Source organism: Rattus norvegicus, chromosome 6, assembly GCF_036323735.1.
Source record: "Rattus norvegicus strain BN/NHsdMcwi chromosome 6, GRCr8, whole genome shotgun sequence".
Taxonomy (NCBI): Eukaryota; Metazoa; Chordata; class Mammalia; order Rodentia; family Muridae; genus Rattus; species Rattus norvegicus.
Window position 1 is genome coordinate 76147921 of NC_086024.1, and position 26075 is coordinate 76173995.

The 26075-nt window shown below is 42.2% G+C and overlaps 1 protein-coding gene across 6 annotated transcripts in view; it reads left to right on the forward strand.

The window, feature by feature from the left end:
• Akap6 (A-kinase anchoring protein 6) overlaps positions 1-26075 on the forward strand; it is a 440318-nt gene that overhangs the window by 228571 nt on the left and 185672 nt on the right. For 3 of the 6 annotated variants that reach the window (XM_017594343.3, XM_039112889.2, XM_017594342.3), the window contains exons 6-7: positions 6001-6097; positions 7178-7344. In XM_017594343.3, coding sequence (XP_017449832.1) covers positions 6001-6097; positions 7178-7344 — 264 coding nt within the window. The remainder of the gene's footprint in view (positions 1-6000; positions 6098-7177; positions 7345-26075) is intronic. The other 3 variants (NM_022618.2, XM_063262448.1, XM_063262449.1) reach the window with 1 other exon arrangement.

Genomic DNA, 26075 nt, shown 5'->3' on the forward strand with positions numbered 1-26075 from the left:
CATGGTATTTCGGAAGGTGCACTTTATACTGTGAGCACCGGCATCTAACTGGTGTGGATGGCATTGTGGAGCTGTGAGCAGGAGCTACCACGCTCCTCGTGATTGATTATGACTGCTGGCTCGCCCAGGCCCTCTGACAGAGCAAACAGCTCGTGTTTGGCCCAGTGCAGAGTGGCTCCTAAGCAGAGACGCTCTGAGGCAGACAGTAATGACTTCAGGCTTTGGCGTTTCTAGCTAAACACTTATTTCCACCCCAGCACACCACCGCCCTGTGGAAAGCCTTGTTCTCATTTTCTGAGGGAATGAAAATCTTTGTGTGAAGAAGTGTCACCAAGCGTCTTACTCATCAGCATGTACACCATCTCTTTAAGTGACAGTGGGGGTAAGAGTTCATCAGTTCAACGTGCCTTTCACATTTGGAGACTCCTGACTAATAACCTCTGGTATTTAGCATCAGAACAGCCAAAGAACTAGAATCTGGCACACACACTGCTCTCATGCATGGAGAAAAACTTAAAAAGGCAGAAGATTTGCTCCAATTTTCTTCTATTCATTTAGGAGAAAAAGCATACATACCTTTTTCTAATTAAAAAGAGTATGAACACACAGAAACATCTGGCCCGTATCACCACGGCAACCTCCTATAACGGCCAGCTTGTCTCCAGCGCGTCCTTAAAAATGAAGTCTGTATGCAGCAGGCAGCAAGCCCTTCCTAGCTCTTAGGTCTGCGCCAGTCCCTCACATCATTGGCATGTCACCATGGTTCTCTCATGACTCTTGGGGTCAAGTCCTGTGTAGTAACCGTTGCTGTGCAGACCTGCAGACTATCCCGGCATCATGAAGCACTCAGAGCTTCTTGCTTCTGCGCCTCTGAAGGACCTCTCCAGAGCTGCATACAAGTCAGTTTGTTCCTCATGAGCTCTCTGCAGGCCCTGCTGAGACTGGATCTGTGGGGGCCCATAGCTGTTACTCAGTACTGGCCTTTGAAACTTGACTAATGTAGTATATTTTTAATTTAAACAAATTTGAATCCCATTGGGCAAGGCTACTCCATTTTGCTTGAGGGCAAAAGCTCTACCATTTGGTATCACACATCAAATCCCGGTTACACACGTATTCTATGCTGGGTCATACAAATACACCTGTAGTTGTCTCTGTGACCCAATGGACTAGACCATAAGCTGCCCAAAGACTGTGGCTATGTGTTGCTCCCTTTTCATCCGTAAATCTGGTAGGAACCGCTGAATAAATATAACTATCCTATACACCTATAAAATACACCTAGAAGATATACTAATATATAGATTATATATACTATATACTTAGAAAAAAGTAAATTCACTCAAGAAAGAATTTGGGGTTCTTTCTGGTACTTATGGTACTTCTCAAACATCCCAAGACTCACAGTGCTCAGGGGACCTGGTAGATACAGACAGTACCCACAGAGCAGCTGGGTGTACCTGAGCTGTCTGAATTTACAGCACATTCAGGTCTATAAAAGCTGATGGTGCCAGATGTTGTAATAACCCCATTGCCCATTGGTTAACTTACAATAACTGCTTTTTATCCTTTTTTCCTGGTTGCCTTAAAACTCTTTTTTCTTGGTTATTTTATTTATTTACATTTTAAATGTTGTTCGCCTTCCAGATTTCCCCTCTACAAACCTCCTATTCCACTCCTCTCCCCCTGCCTCTCTGAGGGTGCTCCCCCACTCACCACCTACCCACTCCTGCCTCAGTGCGCCCTAGCATTCCCCTACCCTGGGTCATCAAGCCTTCACAGGACCAAGATTCTCCCCTCCCATTAATGCCAGATAGGCCATCCTCTGCTACATATGCAGCTGGAGCCATGGGTCCCTCCATGTATACTCATTGGTTGGTGGTTTAGTCCCTAGAAGGTCTGGGGCATCTGGTTGGTTGATAGTGTTGTTCTTCCCATGAGGTTGCTATTCCCTTCACCTCCTTCAGTCCTCCCCCTAACTCCTCCATTGTGCTCAGTCCAATGCTTGGCTAAGAGCATCCATATCTGTATTAGTCAGGCTCTGGCAGAGTCTCTCAGGGACAGCTATACCTGTCAGCAAGCATTTCTTGGCACCAGCAAGTGTCTAGGTTTGGTGTCTGCCGATGAGATGGATCCTGAGGTGAGGCAGTCTCGTAATGGCCTTTCCTTCAGTCTCTGAGCCACTCTTTGTCCCTGCTTTTCCTTTAGACAGGAAGAATTCTGGGTTAAAGTTTTTGAGATGGCCCCATCTCTCAACCAGGGGCCATGCCTATTCACTGAATATGGCTTCTACCTTTGTTGTGCATTTTGGCTAATGTCATCTCAATAATTGTTTTGATAATCAGCATTTGTTTCAATTATTGGATCTTCTTTTTGGAAGAAAATAGTTTGAAAAAATAGCATATTTATCTATCTAGTTTGTGTACATATGTGTGTGTGGGAGAGTGTGTGGAAGTCATGGTGAGGCTCAGAGGACTTTTGCGGGGAGTTGGTTCTCTCCTTATACTAGAGCTCAGGTTTTAGAGATCGCAGTCAGGGTTTTGGGTTCGTTTGGCAGACATCTTAACCCTCACAGCTATCTTGCTGGCCTACTTTATTTATTTATTATCAGCCAACTGATTTCCTCTTGTGTGTGTATGACTGAGTGTGCAAACCAGAGGAGGACCTGCATGAGTCAGTCCTCTCCTGTAACAGGGGTCCTCAGGAAGTGAAAGACTGAAATGCTGGCAAGTCTCTTCCCCTACAGAGCCCTCTGCCAGCCCCTCCCTGAGCTCTCCCAGCCCTCTGTGTGTTCTCTCCTTGTCAATTGAGTTGCATGGTCCTTTATGGACATTGACAACAGTTCCGTGCTCCCTGGGATCCAGGCCATTAGATGGGTGACACAGGATCATGGGGGCATGCTTAGGCCAATGTTCTTGGCATAAATTCAGTCCTGAGAATTCTCTGCACCATTGGGGAGAGGTGTGGGTGTTGCAGAGGAACTGAACACACTACAGGCGTTTGGGAGAAAACACGCTAACAGCGTAAGGATGGAGACCTGCTCAGCTATCGGGTTAATGGAAAGAACAAACTCACAGAAGTAATAAAACCCTTCTTTAGGGAGAAGTGGAGGCAGCACAAGGAGAGTGAATTAAAGAATCCTTTAACAGCCTGAGATCTCACTGACAATTGTGTTAATGTGACTGCTTGGCTGCCTTCTCCGGGGCCTGTTTCGAATTCCTTACTTGATATTATTATTAATGGTTAATGGGCACACCTGAAATCAAGCAATAATGCACCATTCTGGTAATAGTTATATTAAATGGTTCTTTTATACAACATTGAGCTTATCAGATTGTCTCGTTCCTAATAATGAATACCTCGTCTTTTCCAATTTCCTAATCAAATGTTTCCACATCATCTTGAAGCCCAGCCATTTCCAGATGCCTCTGCTCTATACTCTCAGCTTCAATGATGTCCAATTGCCAGCATCCTCCTGGGCCCCTCCATTCTCTCTGGCACTGAGACACAGGCCCGTGTGCCTCTTTGAAGGCTGGTGATCACTAGACATTCACACAGGTAAACCGTGAGCCAAAGACATCACCAGCATGAAATGTATAGCAGTGCAGAAATCTTTACAACAGGTTTCTCCCCAAACTTTGATGAATTTGTCTTAGAGGTTTCTCTTTTTCCTGCTTCCATTTCTGAAACCTGTGTCCTATAGTCTAAATGGCGTTGCTTCCATAGAGAGGAATTCCACAGCAGGGACAGAAAGAAAAGGGTGCTACGATTAACTATAAGGTAGTAAACGTTTAGATATCCGCAGGTGCTGCCTTAACTGGACGGATCAGAAGCACTGAGGGGTCTGAAGTGATGGCCCAGCAGTTAGGAGCGTTTGCTGCTCTTGCAGGGGACTTGGGTTCTGTTCCCAGCACTCACACAGAGACTCAGAACCATCCATACTTTCATTTCAGGGGCCCTAATTCCCTCTTCTGGCCTCCACAGGCACGGCATGCACACAGGGGACATATATGCGTGCAGGTAAAATACCCATGCACATGAAATGAATACATCTGGAGATATTTTTAAATAATTATGTTTAAAAGGAAGTATCAAGATTTCTGAGCATTGTATAGTTTTATTTGACTGAATCCCTGTAGCAGAAGGAGCAATATAAGAAATGCTGGGCAGTATGCAGGGAGCCAGATATTGCCTTTCTCGAATATTGAGCTGAAATGTTACTGTATCTTCTTAAAGAAGGCCGGATGACATAATTCATCACTGAAATGCAACAGTTCAAATCCTTATCTCTGTGCTGCATGGCTCTCTCTCTTAGTTTCATACTATCTCTCTTTTCATTCTATTTCTGTCTATTATACTTTAAAGCATCCCTTTCTCACTGGGCATCCACAACAACCCAGTCTGCATTCCCCAAGTTCGGTTGTCCACTAATGCCAGAGCCCATGGGTTTTGGTCTTCAAGTCTCCATTGCCTGGCTTGGCATCATAGAACACACACAGTACATGAATCACAGAATGAAGACCCAATCTTACAGTTTATGAGTATCCAACTTCTTCAATTAAAGTTAAACCCAGTGTAGAGTCGCCTAATCCTGTGTCAGATATGCTTAACACCAAGCACAGTACAGTGTGTTCACATATTGTCCCATGACATTTCACAAGAGAAAACACATTGTACATTTTGGAACTTTATCATGAGAAGCCAATATTCAGCACATTACTTCCAGTTAGTGAAGCCAAGGGATGAATTCTTGCCCCAAAGACAAATGAGTGATTTGGTTGCTTATGGGTACTGTGGTTTTCCTTCAACGTTTCAGAGCTGGGAAAAACGTTTTTGGAAACCATTTGAATTTTGTAAAATATCTAAACTTCCCATAGAGAGCATCACTGGACACACTCAGCAAATTTGACTATGACCACAAACTCGTGAATCCTAGTGTGCGATATGATGTCTGTGAAACTAGCAATCTTTAATCTGCTTATAATTTGCAAGCTAAAGATGGAAATACAGCAGCGGATCCCTGATAAATTCCATAGTAGCAGCACATGTAAAGGGGTGGAGGAGGAGGAGGAGGAGGACCAGGAGGAGGAGGGAGGAGGAGGAGAAGGACCAGGAGGAGGAGGGGGAAGAGGAGGAGGAGAAGGACCAGGAGGAGGAGGGGGAAGAGGAGGAGGAGGAGGAAGAAGAAGAGGGGGAAGGAAAAGGAAAGGGGAGGGGAGAGGGAGGGGGAGGGGGAGAAGAGAGAGGGGAGGGAGAAGGGGAGGAGGAGGTGGAGGAGGAGGAGAGAGGGGGAGGAGGAGGAAACTACCTCCAAGTGTATCTGAAGAGGGTTCCTGGAAGCCGTGACTGAGTTTGGTATGAACCATGAGAGGGTCAGTGACTGTCATGAGCGACTATACTCATGATGTACTAAGTGTGTTTATTTGTAAGACAACATCACATCTTAAGAAATAAGCTTTTAAAGGGCATAAAAAAGATCTAGAAAGCGTTGGAATCCAGAGTATAGCAGCCAGCTGTCCTGCGGCTCCTGCAGAGTCCAGGAATGGGGAGGAATCAAACGGTCCTGTATTTGTGGGTACATCTAGGTGACATGAGGCTACGGGGTTTCTCTGCCGTCAACCTCTGTGGTTTCATAAAGACTTGCATCACCAATGGCTCTTAGAAATGAAGGAAAGCTCACATGGGCGGGTGGCAATTCGTTGTATTTTATTGAACACTGCTACTCTCCACATAGCCTATGTGACTTTGCATAAAGTCATAATGAATTTCTGGAGTTGTTGAGCTGTTTCCAAACAGATGCACTCTGCTAGTCTAATAGAAACATTTAAAGCCCAGACTCCAAATATCAATAGCTTTTAGTATTGCAAATTAGTCTGTCTGTCAGGTAAATAGGGCTGCGGGGCTCTTGATAAAAAGTAGCAACTGAGTGTGCACGCCCGCTCGTGTTTTGTGTGTCACCACCTGCCCGGAGCTGATGGCTGGTCCTGTGCTCCTTTACAGAGTTTTAAGTTGAACGTAGACAGCCACTGTGCCCTCAAGGAAGCCGTGGAGGAAGAAGGACACCAACTTCTTGAGCTCGTTGTATCTCACAAAGCAGGTAAATCCTCCTGAAATATTGCAGGTCTTTATGTCTCCGGACTATTAAGAAGGAAGACGCATTGCTGTAAATTACTGCATATATTCACTTCCTTATGTATTATTAATATTTACATTATCAGATTGACCTTCAAGATTTATAAATGTTTCATATACTGCATACAATGCTGTGATGCTTATAAGATGAAATACTGCCTCCAAACGGTCTGTTCATTTTATTTGGGTCTTGCCGTCCGCCTGAGTTCCAATTGAAATCACACTCCTGAAAACTTCGCATTGACGTGCATTTGATGTAGGAGCTCTGGAAGTAACATTAAGATAATGAATGAGAGCTGTTCTCACAGACACAATGCATATCCACTAGGCTGAACATAGACATCATTATGGCTCTAAGACAGGCTGCCCACAGACATCTGATTATTTCTCTGCCACTTCACACGTGTGGACATTCGGCAAATTCTCTGTAGGTCTTCGCATTAGCAGAGTCTTAGGCCTTCAACCAGTTCTTAGACCAGTGTTGGCGCATTTATGAAAAACGCATAATGAACAAAAAGTAGTTTTCTTGTATGGTTCCACTTATCCTGATAGCCGAAGAGTACAAAACAGGGTGGGTTGAAGCCTCCCCCCCCCTTTACTATACAAACAGGAAAAACCAGCATTAGGCAGATGTGTTAATGCCAAATAGCAGTCTCTTGATTCTGGCCTATTTACTGTATTTCCAATTGAATTACCTGTATCTGTCTTCAGATATCTTTCTTTCTGATCACTAGGAAGTCTGCACACAGATAAACACAGGGCCCTATACTGGAGCTGTGAAGCTGTAGTGTTAATGGCATTTACACATCACGATCTGTTCCACTTGTATTGTTTGCACCAAACCACCTAGTCCGAGTCAGTTTCTGCATATGCTTGCCCTGTTTTTGTGCTGTGTCTCAGCTCCTAGTGTCAGGTGGCAGACGGTGGGAAGGTCGTTTGAAAGCATGCTTATGGTTTGAAATGGCCACCCAGCTTTCTATGTCACGACCCGTAGTGGGGAAAGATATAGCCGGGCCCACAACTTGTGTTTTCCTCTCCCTTGGAGAAGGACTGAAGGACACGCTGAGGATGATTGCGAGTCAATGGAAGGAGCTGCAGAGGCAAATCAAACGGCAACACAGCTGGATTCTCAGAGCCCTGGACACCATCAAAGCCGAGATACTGGCTACTGATGTGTCTGTGGAGGACGAGGAGGGGACGGGAAGCCCCAAGGTAAGTGGCTTGAAGTTTGCCTTATTCCCTCTCATTCCTGTCTTCTTTTGAACTAGGCACCACTGAAGTTTTCTTTCCACCCCTAAGGCTCTTCGTTTCTAGTGGGTAAACTTTGTAACTCCTTCTCTGTCTCTCTCTCTCCTTCCATATATATATATATATATATATATATATATATATATATATATATATATATATATCTTGGCTGAAAAAAAACAAAAACAAAAGGCAACAACTTTCAAGTTTTCCAGGAAGAGGTCTCTTTGTGCCAAGTAGCAGAGCAGAAGGGGGACAGGATTCTGGGGTGGGAGAAAGAGGGGGGCATAAAACATTTAGTAAACAAAACATAAAGCATCTTTAACATGAATAATCAGAATGGTTTTAAATTGTTTTGTTGCAACTATAAATCACTATAATCAGTGCAATCACTCAGCTCTGACATCCATTAGCCGCTTGGTTACAGCAAATTAACAAAGAAGAGAGAAAGTGATTCATTATCTCATTCCTGTTAATGACCATCAGATGCATTGCCTAATTAGGGGATGGTCATTGTAGTGCGAAGAAGGTCATATGCTGTGCTACAAATCTTTCTGCTCAGAGTGTAAGTTCTCCGTAATGGTGCACGCACCGAGTACAGCAAGTATTTTTAAAAAAAACGAGTATTGGCATGTTTTGATTATCCATTTTGGATTTACAAAATAGCCTGTGAAACATATGCCACTGAACATTAAATGAAGTGCCTTTTAATTCGGAATACTGCTGTCGTAAAGGTATGTTCGGATTTACAATGTCGAAAACAATTTTATTAATCTGACATTTTCTTAACAGTTTCTCGGTTTGTGAAAGGGACTCCAGAAAATTAGTTGCGCGGTAGTCTTGGGATCTGATCATATTGTAGCACGGAGGGGAGACAGATTGAAAAGTTCATGGTTTCCATTCCTGGCATGGACAGAGCGATTAACACTATGAAACCACATTTCTTCAGCGCACACTTGCATGAGCATTGTGCTCAGAGTGAGTTAACACCCACTTTGCCCTCTGAGACTCAGACTTTAATACAGGCAGAGCAGGAACCCCAGGCAGCCCCACGAGGACACTGAGACCATGCAGCCAGTGAAAGCTCAGGGGATCCCCTTTATCTGTTGGCAACAGAGTTGAAAGGCAAGATAAGCACCCCTGGCAACTCCATGGAGGGGGTCACATTTCAGGAAACACTTGAAAAGAGAGAGAGAAGAGCTTGGCACCTGAGAGCGTATTAGGAAGTGACCTGGTAGGTTCAGAGTTTCAGCTAGCACCAAGGACTGGACTGTAGTCAGTCGACATCTCCCTCCACAGGAAGCAGTTGATTGGCAAAGGCTTCCCTGTGGAAGTGGAGCAGGAATTCTAAGAAAGCACACAAACCAGCCGGGTTGGGTTTTATTTATTTACCAGAAAGAGGGGCTGAGAGGTAGACTAACGGTAGAGTGCTTGCCCGAGGACATAGGTGAGATTGCCAACACGAAAGCTCTGTCACTCCAGTCTCCATTCACAGGCTGGTCTGCATTCTGCTGTATTTCTCATTTAACACCACAGCAAACACTAAACACAGAGAAGAGGCCTCAGAGAAGTTAACCAGCTTGCCTAAGGGCACACAGCTGCTAAGTCTCAGAGTGAGTCTGCACTTTCAGACTTAGGTTGCAGGGCCTGGCAGAGGTGGAGCTTGTCTAGAGGGTCAGGCTTGAGACCCTACCCTTAAAACAATGAAGGGAAACAAGTTGCAAGGAAGAAGAGATTGGGGAAAGTGGAGGGAGGGCTGCTGTGAGGGAGTGACATTCCATAGAGTGGTCTGGTCTTGAGGAGGAAGCTGCTGACCTGCTGTGGGGGAGGGCAGGTTGTGACTAAGTGGGAAATAACCCTGAATTTCTGTGTAGACACATTCTTGGCTGTGTATAAGGCATGAGGCCAGGGAGGCTGGCTTACACGAGTGAGGGTGAGCATGCTATACCACAGGGATCTCCAGAGATGTGCACCCAGACTGAGAGGAGAGCTGTGCTGGGGTTAAATGTTCAACGGGACTGAGTTTCAGTCAGCTTGTTTCCTAAGGTAGAAAGAAGCCACTTCCTCAAGCCAGAGAAAAAGAGACATCAGCATTCTCAGAAAGCCACCTCAGAGCACAGGACCAACAGCTCATCCCCCTGCCCCCCTCCATATGTATCCAACCAATGAATGGGAGGCTGTCTGAGGCATTGTTACTTAAACGGCAGACAACACCAGCTAAATGCTTAAACTAGGATTGTTTGATTAAACTGAGCTATACCTCATTCTAATGAAATGTTAGCATGGCCATTGGATAACAGTGCTCTAGACGACTTTGTAAATAGATCATACTTGTATTTAATACCTGTATTTAGCTATATATTTTAAAATAGCTTTGAGTTTTCTAAATCTCTACCTTGGCCGAGAATTATTATAAGGAGGGGAAAAAAGAGCAAATACAAAGTGTAAGAGATAACAATTATTTAAAAGGCCAAATGAGGGACACTGTGCATTGGGAAGGGGTAGCCTGAAGGATGAGAAGGGGAATCAAGGACCCTGACCCGTGATGATCCCTGTCCCTGATTCCTGGAAAACAAGAGAAAAACCACAAACACTTGCTTTTGAGTCACTGCAGAAGAGACGATGTCTCAGGTTCCATCAGCTGACAGAGAACAGACTTGTCCCTGTTAAGACAATTCTGCTCTGTGGTGCCTTCACGTCACCACACAAACAAACGTCACCAATGAAAACACGAGAAGAGTGTGGTGTCTGCACACGGGGAACCCGGGAGCTACGGTGCCAGGTGACCTTCCCTGACAAACACGTCCATCCATACTCAAGGATGCGAGTAAAATAAACTTAAGGCTAAGGGTACTGTGGGGGAAAATTGGATTTTCCCCCTATTTGTTCATGTTTATGAATTGTTTCTCTTAGACTTGGGACAAGACTGAGACAGAGTATTTGAATTAATGGCTGCCACTTACCACCAGGTATCTTTGAGACAATTACCCGACTTCTCTGTGTCTCCTGTTTCTCATTAGTGAAATAGAGGCAAGAGGGCCAGCAAGATGCTCAAAGTATGGAGGCCCTCCGCATCCAGTCTGGTGGCCTGGGTTTAACCTCTGGGAGACCCACATAGTGGGATAAAAATGCTAACTCCCATTAAATTGTTTCTTCCCTCCATTGTGTACTGTGACTTGCATAAGTTACCTGTCCAACCCTCGGAGAGCATAATGATATTTAAAAAAAAAATTAGGGGTTGGGGATTTGGCTCAGTGGTAGAGTGCTTGCCTAGAAAGCGCAAGGCCCTGGGTTCGATCCCCAGCTCTGAAAAAAAAAAAAGAAAAGAAAAGAAAGAAAGAAAAATTTAAGCAGTAAAGACAATTTCTGCTTCAAATGTCTGTTATTTTAGCTTAAAGAATACTTATAAAGAGTAGGTATTTCGTGGAATTCCTGCAGTCCTAGCACACCAGTCCTAGCCTAGTCCTAATGACAGAGGCATTAGGATCATTGAAGATTGGGGCCGGCCTGTCCACTAAATAAGCTTCAAGCCAGCAATGACATAAATGCAGTGTGCAGAGCAGAGCGTGGTCTGGAGTAAATCCTAATCAGGCAAAATGTAATGCAAAAGCCTTCACAGTCTAACGACACAAGAGACAAATAATTATAATGGATTCGATAAAATTCCAATAGAAACTGGATTACAAGATGGTTTAAGTAGATGGGGGAAAAGCATCAAGGAAGGAGTCGATGCTATAAAATAAGGACGGGAGGATGTTTGCCAAGATGAAGATGATGGGCAGAGAGAGCGGCGTATCATCGACTCAGAAGCATGAGATGGTTGGTCAGTCTGGAACCCAGGACCATTGCCATAGGCGACTGTGCTTGCCTGCCAGGGTCAGCATTGTGGCTCCCAGGATGAAAAAATAGATCCTTCCCAATTGGTGACTTGAGCAATGAGACTCCAAGTCTGAAGGACACACATACATATTGCTTAGGAATTTTCTGTCATGTGGCATCCAGTAGTGCAAGCTGAGGTAGGCCACACTAGAGCTGCCCTGGACTGAGGGCTAGCCTCCGCCGCTTCCTGCCCTTCCCAGGAGTCTTCTTCCTAGGATGTGACCTTGCTCCGGTCGCTCACAAGTTGTGCCATGAAATGCATCCCCAAACACAGCAGTTACAACTATCTGTTTCATCTGAGACCCAAGAGAGGAATGAAAATTAAAACATAATAAAAATAACTCCGGAACTCATCTTAAGTTTACTTCAGAAGCTACCGAGAGCCTGAGAAGCATAATAGAAAATCTAAGGAATATATCTGGGGGGTATTTTTCCTTTTTACCTTGTTTGAGAGGCTGCGGGAAAGGGCTTGGTCTTAGAAATCTTGTAAAGGAGGAGGCTAGGAGGAAATTCAAAGACTGTGGGAAACGTCTCCCCCAGGACTCAGCTGCATCCCTTATTTGTTGTATCTCAGTTTTTAAAAAAGTGTTTTTCCCAGGACTGCGAGATCTTTTATACATGGAAATAGAGAACATAATTCACCAGTTCTAAAAGTACAACCTTAGCATATGCACCCAAGAATTTAAAATATGCTTGTAATTATGTATTTTCAGAAATACTGATAACAGTTTATCAACTTAAACTAGAGGCTTGGTACTTAATTATTTTAGTGATATGCACTTGGAAGATTTCAAAATGTAGTGACTATTCAATGTTTCAACAGAAGCTACATTCTTTTGACCTTTCAAGGTAAAAGCCAGAACATCCTAAGGAAGAGAAAATTAATTGACATTGTCTCCTTTAAAATATTCTCATTTGCCCTTTCTTTACTTTTCTCTTCTGAAACTTGGCATCCTTCAGAATGTGGAATTAGGGGCCAGGATCTCCTCATGAGACGTTGTATCACTGAAAGTGTGCGCCAACAGCTTCTGTGTCCTTTTAAAGGAAACAGATCTAGGTCTCCAGAACACAGAACCCCTGCAGGTTCTGGCTGCATGACCTGCCCTGGGTCCCAAGCAGTATCTTCGTTTCCCTAAAGGATGCAGGCATCTGGATGCTCTGGGCTCGGGGCCCCTTATGTCATCCTTGTTCTCTGAGGTTCCTTTGAAATGGGCATCAGACTCTGAAGCTCATCTAGAACATCAGCTCATGGAGGCCTCTAAATATGTCTGTGCAGGTCTACAGATAAGACTTTTAGGTCCGACTGGGATTGGGAACTGTGAAGCTTTGGCCTTAGGTAGTCATGACTACCCAACCTGTCTTCAGGTGTCATGGGAGGAAAGTTCAGTATTAACAGGCACTCTGGATGCTTGTTTACCCGAAGTCCAGTGCTTGGACAAACAAATTGTGAGTAATTCTGCTTAATTAAAGAATGATAAATGGGTGAGCTAGGGGACATGTTAAGAAGATGTTCTCTGCATTAGATGACGCCATTAGGGGTGATAATAGAACCTGATGCTGTGGTTCTGGGTTCTGGAATATGATTTGATCCTGGATTTTCCAAAGCCCCTCTGAGTCTAAGCATTAAGGTCTGTTCTAGCTGAGGGACACACGTAGTCGGTGTGTGCTTTAATATAAGTTCTGCTTACGAAACATTGAGATATTGATATTTATATATTGTCAGTATCTATACTGCTATACACTCATATTAAAATCTACTCAAGACCCCCCCTCCTTTTTACCTAAAGCAAATAAAAACATAGGCATGGAATGTCAAAAGGCACTAGAAATGAGATAGTAAGATTAAATTGTATCTAACAAGGAGAGAGAGACGACAGGCAAAGGCCTAGCTGTTTATTTATTGAGTGCTGACAGGACGCTCTGCCCAGTGCTGAGCTGTACATGAGAGAAGGCGTGCTTTCCCGCTCAGTGGTCTTATCATTCCCATGAGCACATAGTGTAAGGGCTTGTCTAACGTGCTTTGGGCTATCTTAGATCTAGAATAATAGATCACCTAAGATTCAGATCATCTTAATTAGGATGTTGGCAGCCTGGAATGGAATGGTGTTCTTGATGAAAGCAAATGGGTGGGAAGTGCATTAGCATTCTACAGAATCTACGCAGCATCCAGTCAGCTCTAACTGAGCCCTGGGCCCTTCTCTGCTCAACTGTGTAACCATAACTCTGCTTTGAGAACCTAGGGAGCGCTTTCTTCTCCTTTGGATTCGTTAATAGCCCCTCTTTTGTTCTCAGAAGGGCAACTTTGTTTTGAATATGCTTTATGATTTTTGAAAGTCAGAAACAAAAGTGAGTTGCTTCACTGAAGGCCAGTGTGGTTACCAAATCTTGATTCAATCCAGTTTTACAAAGGGTTTCTCTAATTTCCTGTTTTGCATATTATCATCCTGTGGCTCTGATGAGGTGATTGGTGGAAAGGATTATGAAAATAAACACATCTAATAGTAGGTCAAAGGCTAACTAGTGGTCATCTCTATACTTGAGTGTAGAATAGTGTAGTGGAAAGTAGTGTAGTGGAAAGAAGTGTAGAGTATTGTAGAGTAGTGCAGAGTAGAGTAGTGTAGTGTATAGTAGTGTAGCATAGTGTGGTGTAGAGTGGTATAGTGTATAGTAGTGTAGTGTAGTAAGCAGCATAGTATAGTGTAGAGTAGTATAGTGTATAGTCGTGTATAGTAGTGTAGCATAGAGTAGGGTAGAGTACAGTAGTACAATGTGGTAAGATTGTATAGTAGTAGTATAGTATAGTTGATAAGACTACAGCTTATGGTTTGTCCTCCTACTGTAGTTCTATCACTGGTGGCCTTGACTAGAAAATAGAAATATTTGGCTCAGCAAGAATTTGAGTGAAATTCTTTGGTGTCTCTGATCAACACATAGAAATCCCACTGAAGTCAGTAGGCATTTGACTTTTCCCTAACCGTTTACCAGTACCCAGGAGTTAAAAAGATGCATGCTGTTGTCTACAAACTTAGAATCCATAGAAAGCCGTCTTCTACAACCAGACTCACACCCCACCTTTCTATTCATTATAAAGATAATACACAATAAACACAACAGAGAGATTTTTTTAAATGTATAATGCACCATCTTTTGAAACTCTGTCATATATAAATACATACACAAAAGACAAGGTACAAAATCACTGCTAAAGATGCTTTCAAATTAATAAGTAGATTCTTTGAAAGTGTGAAACAATGACTTCAGTGTGTCATTTACACGTCTTTCCTGGAATGTGTTGTTTCTGGCAGGCGAGTACTTGGCCAGCGAGAGCCTTGCCTGCTAAGGAGATCACCCTGCTTTGGCTCTTGTGTTTATTGAGTCACACAGGACTGCATATAAAACAGCAGTTTTACAAGCACCCGCCCCTTCAGTCAACACCCTTAACACTTCAAACTCCTGTTTAGCTGCTCTCACACTCATAATGGACAGCACTTCTAGCCAAGGATGTCAAGGGGTATTGAGATGTGCATATTTTGCTCATCTCTTTCAGATACACTTGAAAGATGACCACTTAGATAACTGTGATGCTACTAGAATTCTTCCAGTCTTATTTCCCACTATCCTTAGATAGAAGGTGACAATTCTCAAAAACTGTTATCCGTAGATGTGTAGGTAGAAGTTTGTTAATAACAACACACAAACACACACACACACATTTATAGGGAAACATTAACTAGATTGATTGAAGTCACTCTAGGCCAAAGCTCAAGGCCCAGTTCACACAACTTTTACACCACTTTTTACTGAGCTTGGGCAACAGATTCTCAATTATACTTGGTTGAGCATTGTATCCTGGACTAAGTAAATTTGTGGACCTCAGTAAGTGAGAGAAGAGGAGTAGTGAAGTAAGAGCAGAAGAGGAAAAAAAAACAAGCCCAAAGAAAAGACTCAGATAAATTAAACAAAAGACAGAAGGGTGGAAGCAGGAGCATGAATCCAGGGACATGCTGCAGACGCTGATAGCCGTTGCCCAAGCTCGCCTGTGGATGCATCTTACCCAAGGCTGCCCATGCTCTCGTGTGAACACATCCTTCCCACAGACCCTACATGAAGCTTACAGGCCTCTGGTTTCTTGTCTCTCTTGAGTGTAACCTCTTTCACTTTCACTCCCTTAATCTGGAAATCAAAGCAAAAAAAACTTTATATTTGACATCATAGATATCATTGTTCAACTACTGTGTGTTTTTATAACATGCATGGTTTGTATTTATAGCAGCCTTACTATATTCTAGGTTTGTGTTCAACTCTTTACCTCTTTCCCTGGCATAATAAAGATTCACACTAATATTTCATTCCCTATACCTTCTAGTTTTTCTTTACTTAAAATATGTCCTCTCCTTTTTCTCTGCCTCATTCATGTCTCTCACAGAACCTCTGTCTATAATGTTTTTATTCATCTGTAAAATCAATGAGTATTGACTGCAGTCTTTTACTCCATAAATATAATTGTAAAGGGAATGAGTCTAATTTCAATCTGATTATATATGAGATGATATTTACCCCACTGACAGAATATAAGTTTCATAGTAGTATCTAATATTCAGCTAAGTTAGAAGTCAGAAGATATTGGAGGACAGACATCCTAGGTAAAAAACAAACAAAACACACAAAAGGGAAAATACGAAGGGCATCTAGGAAGTGACAAGCAAGAGGAGTTTGGCTCTTTTAAAAATAGAAACCCCCGGGGTTGGGGATTTAGCTCAGTGGTAGAGCTCTTGCATAGCAAGCTCAAGGCCCTGGGTTCGGTCCCCAGCTCCGAAAAAAGAAAAAAGGAAAAAAAATAGAAACCCCCTGTACTCATGTGAAGGGAGAGGGGCCTTATGGAGGTTAAAACTGAGTCTCATTGTAAAGTCCTTTAAATAGGCTGAAGAGTTGTTACACTTCCACCAACGCTTCTAATGATTCAGTATGTCCAGAGAAAGCAGATGGCCAAGGTTGGGTGGAAGAGGAAGGATGAAAAGTCATTACAGACAGGCTTAATAGCACACACTTGTATTCCTGGGAGTTGGGAAACCAAGGTAGGAAGATCACAAGTTCAGTGCCAACCTAGCTACACGGCAAGATCCAATCTTATTGGTTATCAGACTATTACAGTTCCAGGGAACCTGTCTTTAGATATGCAAAGAAGAACCTTAACATGCTCTTGTTATCGCCTAATACCATCTCAAGAAGGCATGAGCACTGCGCAATAAAATTTTGAGGCTACATCCAATAAATTTTATGTTATATTATTATAAACGATATACATGATATATTATTATAAATGCCCACTGTATTGATGACTATAATTAATCTCTCACTGCCTTTAGTTTTAAATTTTTGCTTTATTATTATATGTGTACTAGAGAAAATGTAGAATATATAGCATTTGGTAATAAATGTGTGGCTTCAAAACGCCACTCTTGAAATATATCTACCATGTTTAAAGGAGACTGCCGTACAGTGACTCAAATGTAGGAAAGGAAGTTACTTATGGTTGGGAATCTGAAGTTCAAGAAGGAATATGTATTCTCTCCAACAGAAGAGAAAGAGTGGATGAACATTGATGGTAAAGACGGAGACAATGGATTTAGGATGACGTCAAACTCTGCCCAGTCTCTGGGGAAATGATTGCCATAGAGAGCAGGCGGGGAGAGGCAGGTCTGGGAGAACAGAGTGGAATCCAAATCTCGTCCTCTCAAGAGAGAGTTCTTATCACATCTCTCCTGTCTAAGGTGGACTACATTGATTGCTCATGCTGCACTTTAATGGTTAATGATACACAGCCTTGTGACACCACTTTCATCTTGGAAATTCTGTTCATCTCTTTTGTATTTAGCTTTCAGCACGAGTCCACCAAGACTGAAAACTCCTTGGCAGACCCAGTCCATCTTAAACTGTTTGACTCAGTTTACATACTACTTCAGCTTACCGTATAATTTATTTACATTTATCTGCTTAACATGTATGGTCTTCTTAATGCTGAGGATGGGACTCTACTTTATCTTCCCATCCGTCATGGTGCAATGTTTATCCTAGCAGTGTCGATAGTGGCCTACTCCTCGCTTTTCTATGCTTCTCCCGTGTTTCCTTTTCCCGTTGGATTCCATTCTAAACAAAACAATCTTAAGTGAACCTTTAAGTGGTCATTTTACCTAATTTCCCCCAATAAGTGGTAGTTTATACTATAAGAGAGAAAACTTCCACAATTTTATTATTACTACTAAGCTTACTTAAGGCAAGTCCCTTTGGTCTTAGTTGGTCACTCAGATTTTATATCTACTGTATTTTTATCATTGTTTTAAACTGCTTGCCCAAATGGTATGTTCTGGGTAACTTCCTTAAAATAAAAACCTAAAAGCATCTAAAAGGATTTAGTAACTGGCTAGGCTCACTAGTTGATGAAATTTGCAGTCTTTGCTTTAAAGCTCTGTAACAAGGTTAGGTAAGATTGACCCTGGAAAGGTAGAGGTTTCTAAATTGACATAAATTCAAAGGGCAGAACTAGATCATACCAGTATTTGAATGTCTAACAAAGTCTAATCTCTGACATATTATATTTGGTTCACTATAGACTGTGTTCATAAATATATCCTTCTAGTAAATGATGAATGTGGGTTTAGCTAACACAATAACGTTTGTACGCTTCTAGACCTTTATAGATGCACACAGCTGGAGAGGTCTGCGCTGTGAATTGACTGCATGGTTTCTCTGGAACACACTCTGTATAGCAGCACACGCACGCTCACAAGCACGCATGTGCTTTCCCAAGCCGGCTTTGTTGGATTTACTTCCTCGCTGCTCTCCAGTTCCTACCTCCTGTAAATACCCAGACTTCATTCTACCCAGAACTCCAGGCGAGGATACTAAACTCCACTGCAGAGTTGCATGTGGATAACACTGTAAAACCATTCATTTCTAGCAAGAATTTCTGATTCAATTATGAGGCCAGAAAGGAGTGTTGCTTCTCCAACCTATTCAAACCTATAGTCTATAGTGTTTATTTTAGCCATCCAAATAAAAGGGCCATTTGAATTATGAGCCGTTTTGAAACACTTCTTCGTTTCTACTCTTCTTGCTTTCACCCTCAGTTCCAATGCATGCCAGGTTGTCTCCCTCCCTCCCTCTCTCCCCCTTCCTGACCCACTCTCCCCTTCCACTCTTTCTTCCTTTGCAACATGAAAATGGTGTGTTTTATTGGTGCTTTTTTGTAATTGAGACATTCTATGACATCGCAGACCATGACTGTTGCAGGGCGGGGCCAGCTTGCTCGGCGTGTGTCAACTTCCCCACTACCCAAGACTTAGAACGTCCCATGCCTTAACCTGTTGTACACTTAGCAAGTGATTTTTCAGTGATGCTCTGCTCTTTCTTTCTTTCTTTCTTTCTTTCTTTCTTTCTTTCTTTCTTTCTTTCTTTCTCTCTTTCTAAAAAAACCCACACCATTACTTTCCTTGACACAATATTCTAAGAACTGTATATGCTTTTAAAGAAAGCTTTCTGGTTCTCGCTGCTCACTCTCAACAATGGTCTTATATCACTGGTTTTTTTTTTTTTTCTTTTTAAACTGAAGTTGACAAGAATAATATGAACAGAAAACAAATGTAGTTTTCAAAGTCATCATTGCACAGTATTGTTATATTTTATGTATTTTAGAATGAAATGCAATCATTTCATTCCCTAATAAGAGGGCTTCGTGACTATTACTGTAATTCAGTCATTGGAAATTGCCTTTCCTTTTTATTCGAAGGCTAAGAGTTATTAACTGTTCAATACAGGACAAAGAGAACAACAGCGTGAACCAAGACACTCTGAGTAAAGGTAGCTCTAACATCCCAGGTGTGTGCCTTCCTTCAGACTTACTTTTGTATTTTGTCCAAGGGCGGAGTCGTTTGTATTCCTAAGTCAGACCTTTGAGAAGCGGCATAGTCAAGTGTTATATGCGGATTATTTTAGTTTTAGTTGTGCACAAAAAGCCTAATGACAATTCTCCGTCGGCTCATACCCAGAATGGAAATACGGCGAGCGAGTTTGAAGATGGAATGTCTTTGGAAATCCTGCATTTTAAGCAGATATACTCTTACAGCCTCCTGTCAATGAATGCCTCGAAAGAGAAGCTCTTGGTTTATGTACTTTTCTGAGGCGATCAATAGTTCTTCCTTTCCATAAATAGTAAAATTGGTTATTAGGAAGTGTAGGCACACTTGTCCTCATAAAGGGGAAATGGGCCGAGCTTGTCGCACTAATGATTTAATCAGCAAAGCAACAGCAAATAATGCTTATTAAACTTAGTACAGCAGGCCCTGTAGCCTGCGTGACTTTCCTCCTTCCTCCTGACAGAACCACTTACTGTGCCTCCACAGCCACCTTCTCTCATGTGGTGTCACTCGGGAGAGGCGGGTCACCTTCCTCAGCCAGGTAGTGAATCGTGGTCTATCAGGCAGCCAAAACCTTTCCTTTGCCACGACCATAATTGGTTTGAGCACAGCCAACTGATGTACGCTTATCTGGCCAGTGCACATTGGAGAGAAGTCTCTGTGATGCTTTGAAAAGATTTTCTTTCTCGTAGAAGGCAAATAAGAAGAAGGGGTTCCCTACAAACTCTAGGTGCTTTTCACCGGGATGTGAAGCTGCACCCACCTTGTAACTGCTCCCCATAGCTGCTTCTTGTAGCTGTTACTGTGAACAGAGCTGGGTTGAGAAGCTGCACTCACATGCCAAGGGTGGCAGAAGGGATAGATGGCTCTTAATGTCACCATATAGCTGAAAGGACCAGGCCTGGAGGTCACATGCCCTTGGCAATTTCATGACATTCTTCTTCTTGAAACTTCCATTGATTGGGATGGGAGTTTTCATCAAGTAGACCCTGACCCTATACACCCTGTACTAATCTCTAAAAAACTCATTTGATACCGATTGACAGTTTCAATGTGCAAATTTAGTTGCTATTTTTAAGCTAAACTTTATTCCTAGGTCCAGTGTATGAAAGGCCACCACCCAAGGTTTCTTATGTATCTCCCTACACTCTCTTCATCCCCCCTGGGCTTCTGTGCAAAGCTCACTGCTTGCACTGGATACAGCTCTGAGTGTGTCCTCCCTGCTGGTCCTTCCCAGTCACTGTCCTGTTTGCAACACCATCCCCACTCAGAATCCTTTTCTATGTCCCACTGCTTCATGGCCAAGGTTCTTTGGGTCTCCCATCTTTCTTTACTATAGCTCTCTACAATCTCTCTCATTTCCAAACGGCCCCCGTGTCTTTGTGCACATTTGCTCCCCAACTCTCTCCTCACTGGCGTGTGCCAGTGCTGGGTTCCTGCTCAGCTTGCATCCAAGGCAATGTGACCCAGTTTACTTTCAGTGTTCCCATAGCATTTATACCTCTGTTCTAACATCACATCTGCTCTCTGAATGTTGTATTAGAGATATTCTACGGCCTGCACAGTACCTGAACGTGGGGATCATTTCTTGTTTATCATTCTATATACTGCAATGCTCAGCACAATATATTTCTCAGGGAATATATTTTAAAAATGCTTGTTTGAATAAACAAAAAATTCATAACAGGAATCAAAAGAGTAGTAAGTTGAATTCATGCCCTTTAAAATGATTTGTAGCCATTTAAATAGTTGCATAAGATTTGCAAGCTTTCTGAGGTTGTATAAATAAAAAAGACTGATTATACTTAATTAACATGGTGAAACATAGTCCAGTTATGTGAATATCTGGAAATTTCAGTGCTAAATAGTCTCTAACATTAAAATACACAATTAAAATGGTAAAAATAAAGAAAAGCAACCTATAACACATATACTTGGAAATCTGTTCTTCTAAAAACATTTTAAATGGAGTTATTTTATGAACTAGCTGACTGAGATTCTGGACTAAAGCAATTATGATTTAATAGTCAGTATGGAGATCTAGTACTATCATCATACTTTTTAATGTTAATTTTTTAATCTAAATAATGAGTACTGAATGCCAAAAGATGGTAGCAAACTGTATGATATCGATTAAGTATATCTTGTTTAGTGTTTACCATTTGTTGTCTGAGCCTCTGTAAGATTATCATTCCTTAACGGAACATGAGAATTAATTAAGTTTAATAAAAATGCCAAGAAGTTGATGAAAGAGAGAATAGAGCGTTGTGCAACGATTGCTTCTTCTACCTGATCAGTGTCTTCTCACTTCATAACTTTAATGTCAGCCGTGTCTCTCATTGGTTCATGGTACGAGAGGACTTGAGTCCCTGCTGATGGGCTCTGGGGAAACGTCTAGATCCCGAAGCCCTCTGATCTAACCTGTGTTAATTTCTTGGTGGACTCGCAATATTATTGCACTATTGGAAGATGGTGCGGAGTAGAAGGTGGGGCCTACTCAGGTAACTGGGGACACATTTGGGAAATTGGTATCTCTGCCTCCTACTGATTCTCCTCCCTCTTCATTCTGGCTGCTCTGAGTCGAGCAGACCCCTTAGGTGACATGTGCCCCACCACTGTGATGTTCTTCCTCACTTTAGGCCTTAGATGATGGGGTCAATAAATCTTGGACCTCTGAAACCATGAACCAGAATAATTCTTTCCTTTAAGTTATATCCGATATTTTGTCTCACCGAAGAAAAACTATAAACCTAATGGGTCATCCGTCTTTTTAAATAGCTATGATGAGTGGGAAAAGGTGATTTTGTAAGCTAGTATTTCATAAGACAACAATAAAATATATGGCAATAATAACTATTTTTGGCTTATTCTGTAGGTTAGAAAACCCTCAAACTTAATTCACTTTTTCCTTAAAGTTAAATTAAATATCAGTTATTTTCATTGAGGAAGAACCAACTTCGAGACTAAAAAAATGATAGGACAAGTAGAAAGTTTGCAGAGCTAGCCAATGAGATGCTAAGAGCACGTTTATAGCCTCACGTCACAAATTAGCTGGAATGTGGTGACCCAGGAATGTCGGACGATCTATTCTTTACCTACGTTACCGGCACATGACAAGGGATGGTGCTACCTCCCCTCTTTCCCTCCCCGAGGTGATCATGTTGACTATTTCATATGTGATGATCAGTAGTCCAGAGATATTCTATTAATAAACTCCTGTAGTTACTGCCAATCTGGGAGTCTGATTTCCCCGTTCTCCTGGAGAACTAGGCGGGGAGGTGGGGAGATTTCTGGGCTATATGTATGACCTTTGAGTAGGTCATGAGATGAAGGAAACTCATAGGATCAGGGCAAAGTTAGAGATGAAAACTCTTCCTGAGGTAAAGACAGATCCGAAACAGAATGTAGCGGGAAAGAGTGTGAAGAAGAGAACAAGAAGTAGGTCCTGGAGAGACACATCAAGTGACCAATACTCAGAGCCAAACACTTCATGCGTTTCAGTGGTACCGTTGGCAGTAATGGCAGTGACAGCTTACGTGGGGTATCAGCCTCAGAAGAGATCATGCTTTCACACACCTTTGCGTGGTTTTTAAGGTTCTTTCTTCAGGGCAAAAATATTGGTCATGTAGATCTTACAGGTTCCGGGTACAACCCTGTCAGTCTTTAAGCTCCAGAACAAATCTTAAGGTGACTGGTTCTAGAGATTTAAGAGATAACAGATCCAAGCTCTTGAAATATTATGTGAACGTTGATTGTGAAAGTGGTTCTGGTATCTTGTTCAGGGTTGCTGATATGATTTCATTAGCATGAATTTAGAGATCTACACTAACTGTCGGCGAGTCATTCATTCTCGCTGGGTGAATTATTCACAGGCTAACGTCTGAAGTGTGACACTTGGCCAGTTGATTTAACACCGGCTCAGTTGCTGACCCCTCACCACTGTTTATCTCTCCATCTCCTTGCTCCTAATTCCACAGGGCTCAAATCGGGGAAGGAGAATGGTTCGCTTGAAACAAGTGTTGTCAGGGAATGGCACGGGCTCTGATGGCCTTGTCTATCAATGTCTCAGTAAACTCTTCCTTCCTGTATTTGACACTTCCCGCTTAACAGCCAGGGTGCTTCCGTGGGGTCAATCTCCAGAGACAAAGAAGTGCGACCTGCGCCCGCAGACAGGGAAGACTCATAAGAGAATGAGAGAAGAACGCTTTTATCCTAAGTAGGCTTATCTGTGCCACTTAGACTCTCTGTGTAAAGCAGAGTTCCACACCTCGATCTCCAAAGACACAGAGAGCGGTGAGAGGGCTTCACAGCCTGTCTGCATCTGACTGCTCTGACTGTGTTAATCATCCTGCGCTCATAAAAGCATACAAGGCTCCAGGGATCTGTGCGGGGCAGAGTCAATCCGTTGGCTAGTACGTACACAATTCGGGGAGGAAAGGATAGACTGCAAACGTGAATTAACAGTGACCACATAAGTTAAAGTGCTTAAAAAAATGCTGACGAATGGTTTCTTACTTAACTGTACTGTTATTCCAAACGAAAAGGTCTCAGTAGATACAAACTTGACTTTGTTACTTGCAAGGCCAGGGAGAAGGCATCCCACAAGTATAGGAAGAAAAGCAAGCTCCTGGGTTTGTGAGTCGAGGGCCCTGCACAATTACACATTGCACTGAAGATGCCAGGAGTAAATGGCCACACATGATGACAGAGCAGGGGGCTAATAAGACAGATAAAAATATGCTGTTCGGGGAAAATAGTCTGCCTTTATGGAGCACATGACAGTGCTGCATCCTGTGTCTGCCATGATATAATGACCCCATTAACAGAAAAGAAATGGAAGATAAGGAGTCAGCACGGTTGCTGCCTAAGCCCACCATAACGTCTTAAATTGCCTAAAGTTGCAGGCTCTTAGGAAAGAAATTACACTTGTTGAATGGGCCTTTGAGCCAGCCGGAGAGATTGGTAATTTAAAAGATGCAGGGCTTAATTCTGATGAAATTTGATTCAGATTTCCCACGTAAAACAATCATGGCTTTTCATAATATAGAAAAATATGAGACAATTAAGGCCAGGAAAAATATAGGCCTAGGACAATAAAAAATCGTACCCTTTTCCTGTTCCATAAAACCATGGTAGGGCGCTAAGTAAGACAAACAGCCTTATAATTATAAAGAAAGTTATAAAGTTATTTTTATACTAAAACTCACATTAATGGCTTCAGCTACAGCACAGTTATTACCAATTGCTATTAACTTGTTGCCACAAACAAGCTCGAAATTTATTTCATATTCTGTAGTCCTAATAATTTTTTCGAGAAAGTGTGGCATTCGAATGGTGTAATTAAAGAAGTAAGAATAATAAACCTATATATTCACGAAGGGCTTGTATGTGTATTTGCTTAAAGTAAGACAGATACTTTCTAGTGATTTTGTGAGTCACACGGTGAGTAATTAAAATAAATTCAAATATTATCATTTCAATTTCCAGTTTGGTGAACATAAGCAAATTATTATGTTTGTTTTCAATTTCTCCAAAGCGTATTAAAATTAACTTTTCCTCGATCTAAGTAATGTGTATAACTAAACTTCCTTCCCACTGTGCTGTTTGTAAACTGCCTGGGATAGATGCAGAGTGGATTGGACTTGGGACTCCTTGAACAGTTTCTTTTGAAATAACACTACATACGTTAAGCTCAATTACACATCCAAACAGCCACGGCTCACTTTTGGTAATTTATTCATTGATTTAACATAGTACCCAGAAGAGCCGTGCCTGCTGTCATTTTTGTAATATATTATGTTTTAAATATACTCATGCTCACCCATGCACACCATTAAGGTGTGCATAAACCTGTGTTTTTCTCTCTTGACAGCTATAAATGTTTGTTATTATTACACAAAACATATGTTCATGTTGTTTTTGTCTAAATTATTCTATCTGGGGCTATAAAGTTTTAATGTTATTAGTTGCCCTTAGAATTTTAATGTTTCACTGCTGTAACCTTCTTAGGATTTCTGTGCAATTAAATAGAAACTATTTCACTGCAGCCTGGAAGAACAATATATTTTATACAAATAAAAAAAACAAAACAAAACAGAACCTTCTTGCTGCATTCTTTCAGGATGTCAAAAATGTTCTGTTGATAACTCTTTTTTGGTTCATGGAAATCTCATGTGTGTCAGACTAGGTCCCATCTGGTGAAAACATTGCTCTTCCTGCCTGGCATGTCTCGGAAAGACACAGATTAGGGACCGTTTCAATCTAGGGAGGACACTGCAGCCAGCTTTCCATGGTTGTTCAGGGTCCTGCCTTGATGGCTGCATGTGGCCTTGACTTCAGTCTAAAGCACACAGAGACCTGTAAAGACTCTTAAGGAGGGTAGACTTCTAACTTGCCTTGCCCGTAGACCCTGTGCTCAGAGAGTGACTTTATTTACCTAACAATGAAAGCAGCATCGTTTGGCAGAGTCATGGCCATCTATGAAGTGATTCTGCCCTCCTCTTTGTAGTCACTGGACCTGAGTTCCCACCAAAATTTGAATTATTTTTATTAACCTGACCCCATTCATTAATAGACGAAATTTCGGCTGTCCGTGGTACTCTTCAGCCTGCTGACCCCCTGCAGTATTTTCAACAGACTACTCTAAAAGAGATGCCAACCATCCTGAAAAAATTACCTTTTTTTTAAAAACAGTGCTCCTAGGATACCTTACGTGCTCAAATGGTTTGCAGACGGACAGACACTGATGTGGAACTAGAACTTCTCAGTGTTCTCAGAGCTGATTATCAGGAAACCGAATTAGTGACCTTTGGCCTAATTTTAAAAAAGAGGCACATTTATGTCCCTGTGTAGACTTCGTTTATTTTCTCTTCCTCCTCCTCCTTTAGAGTAGTCACAAATGAC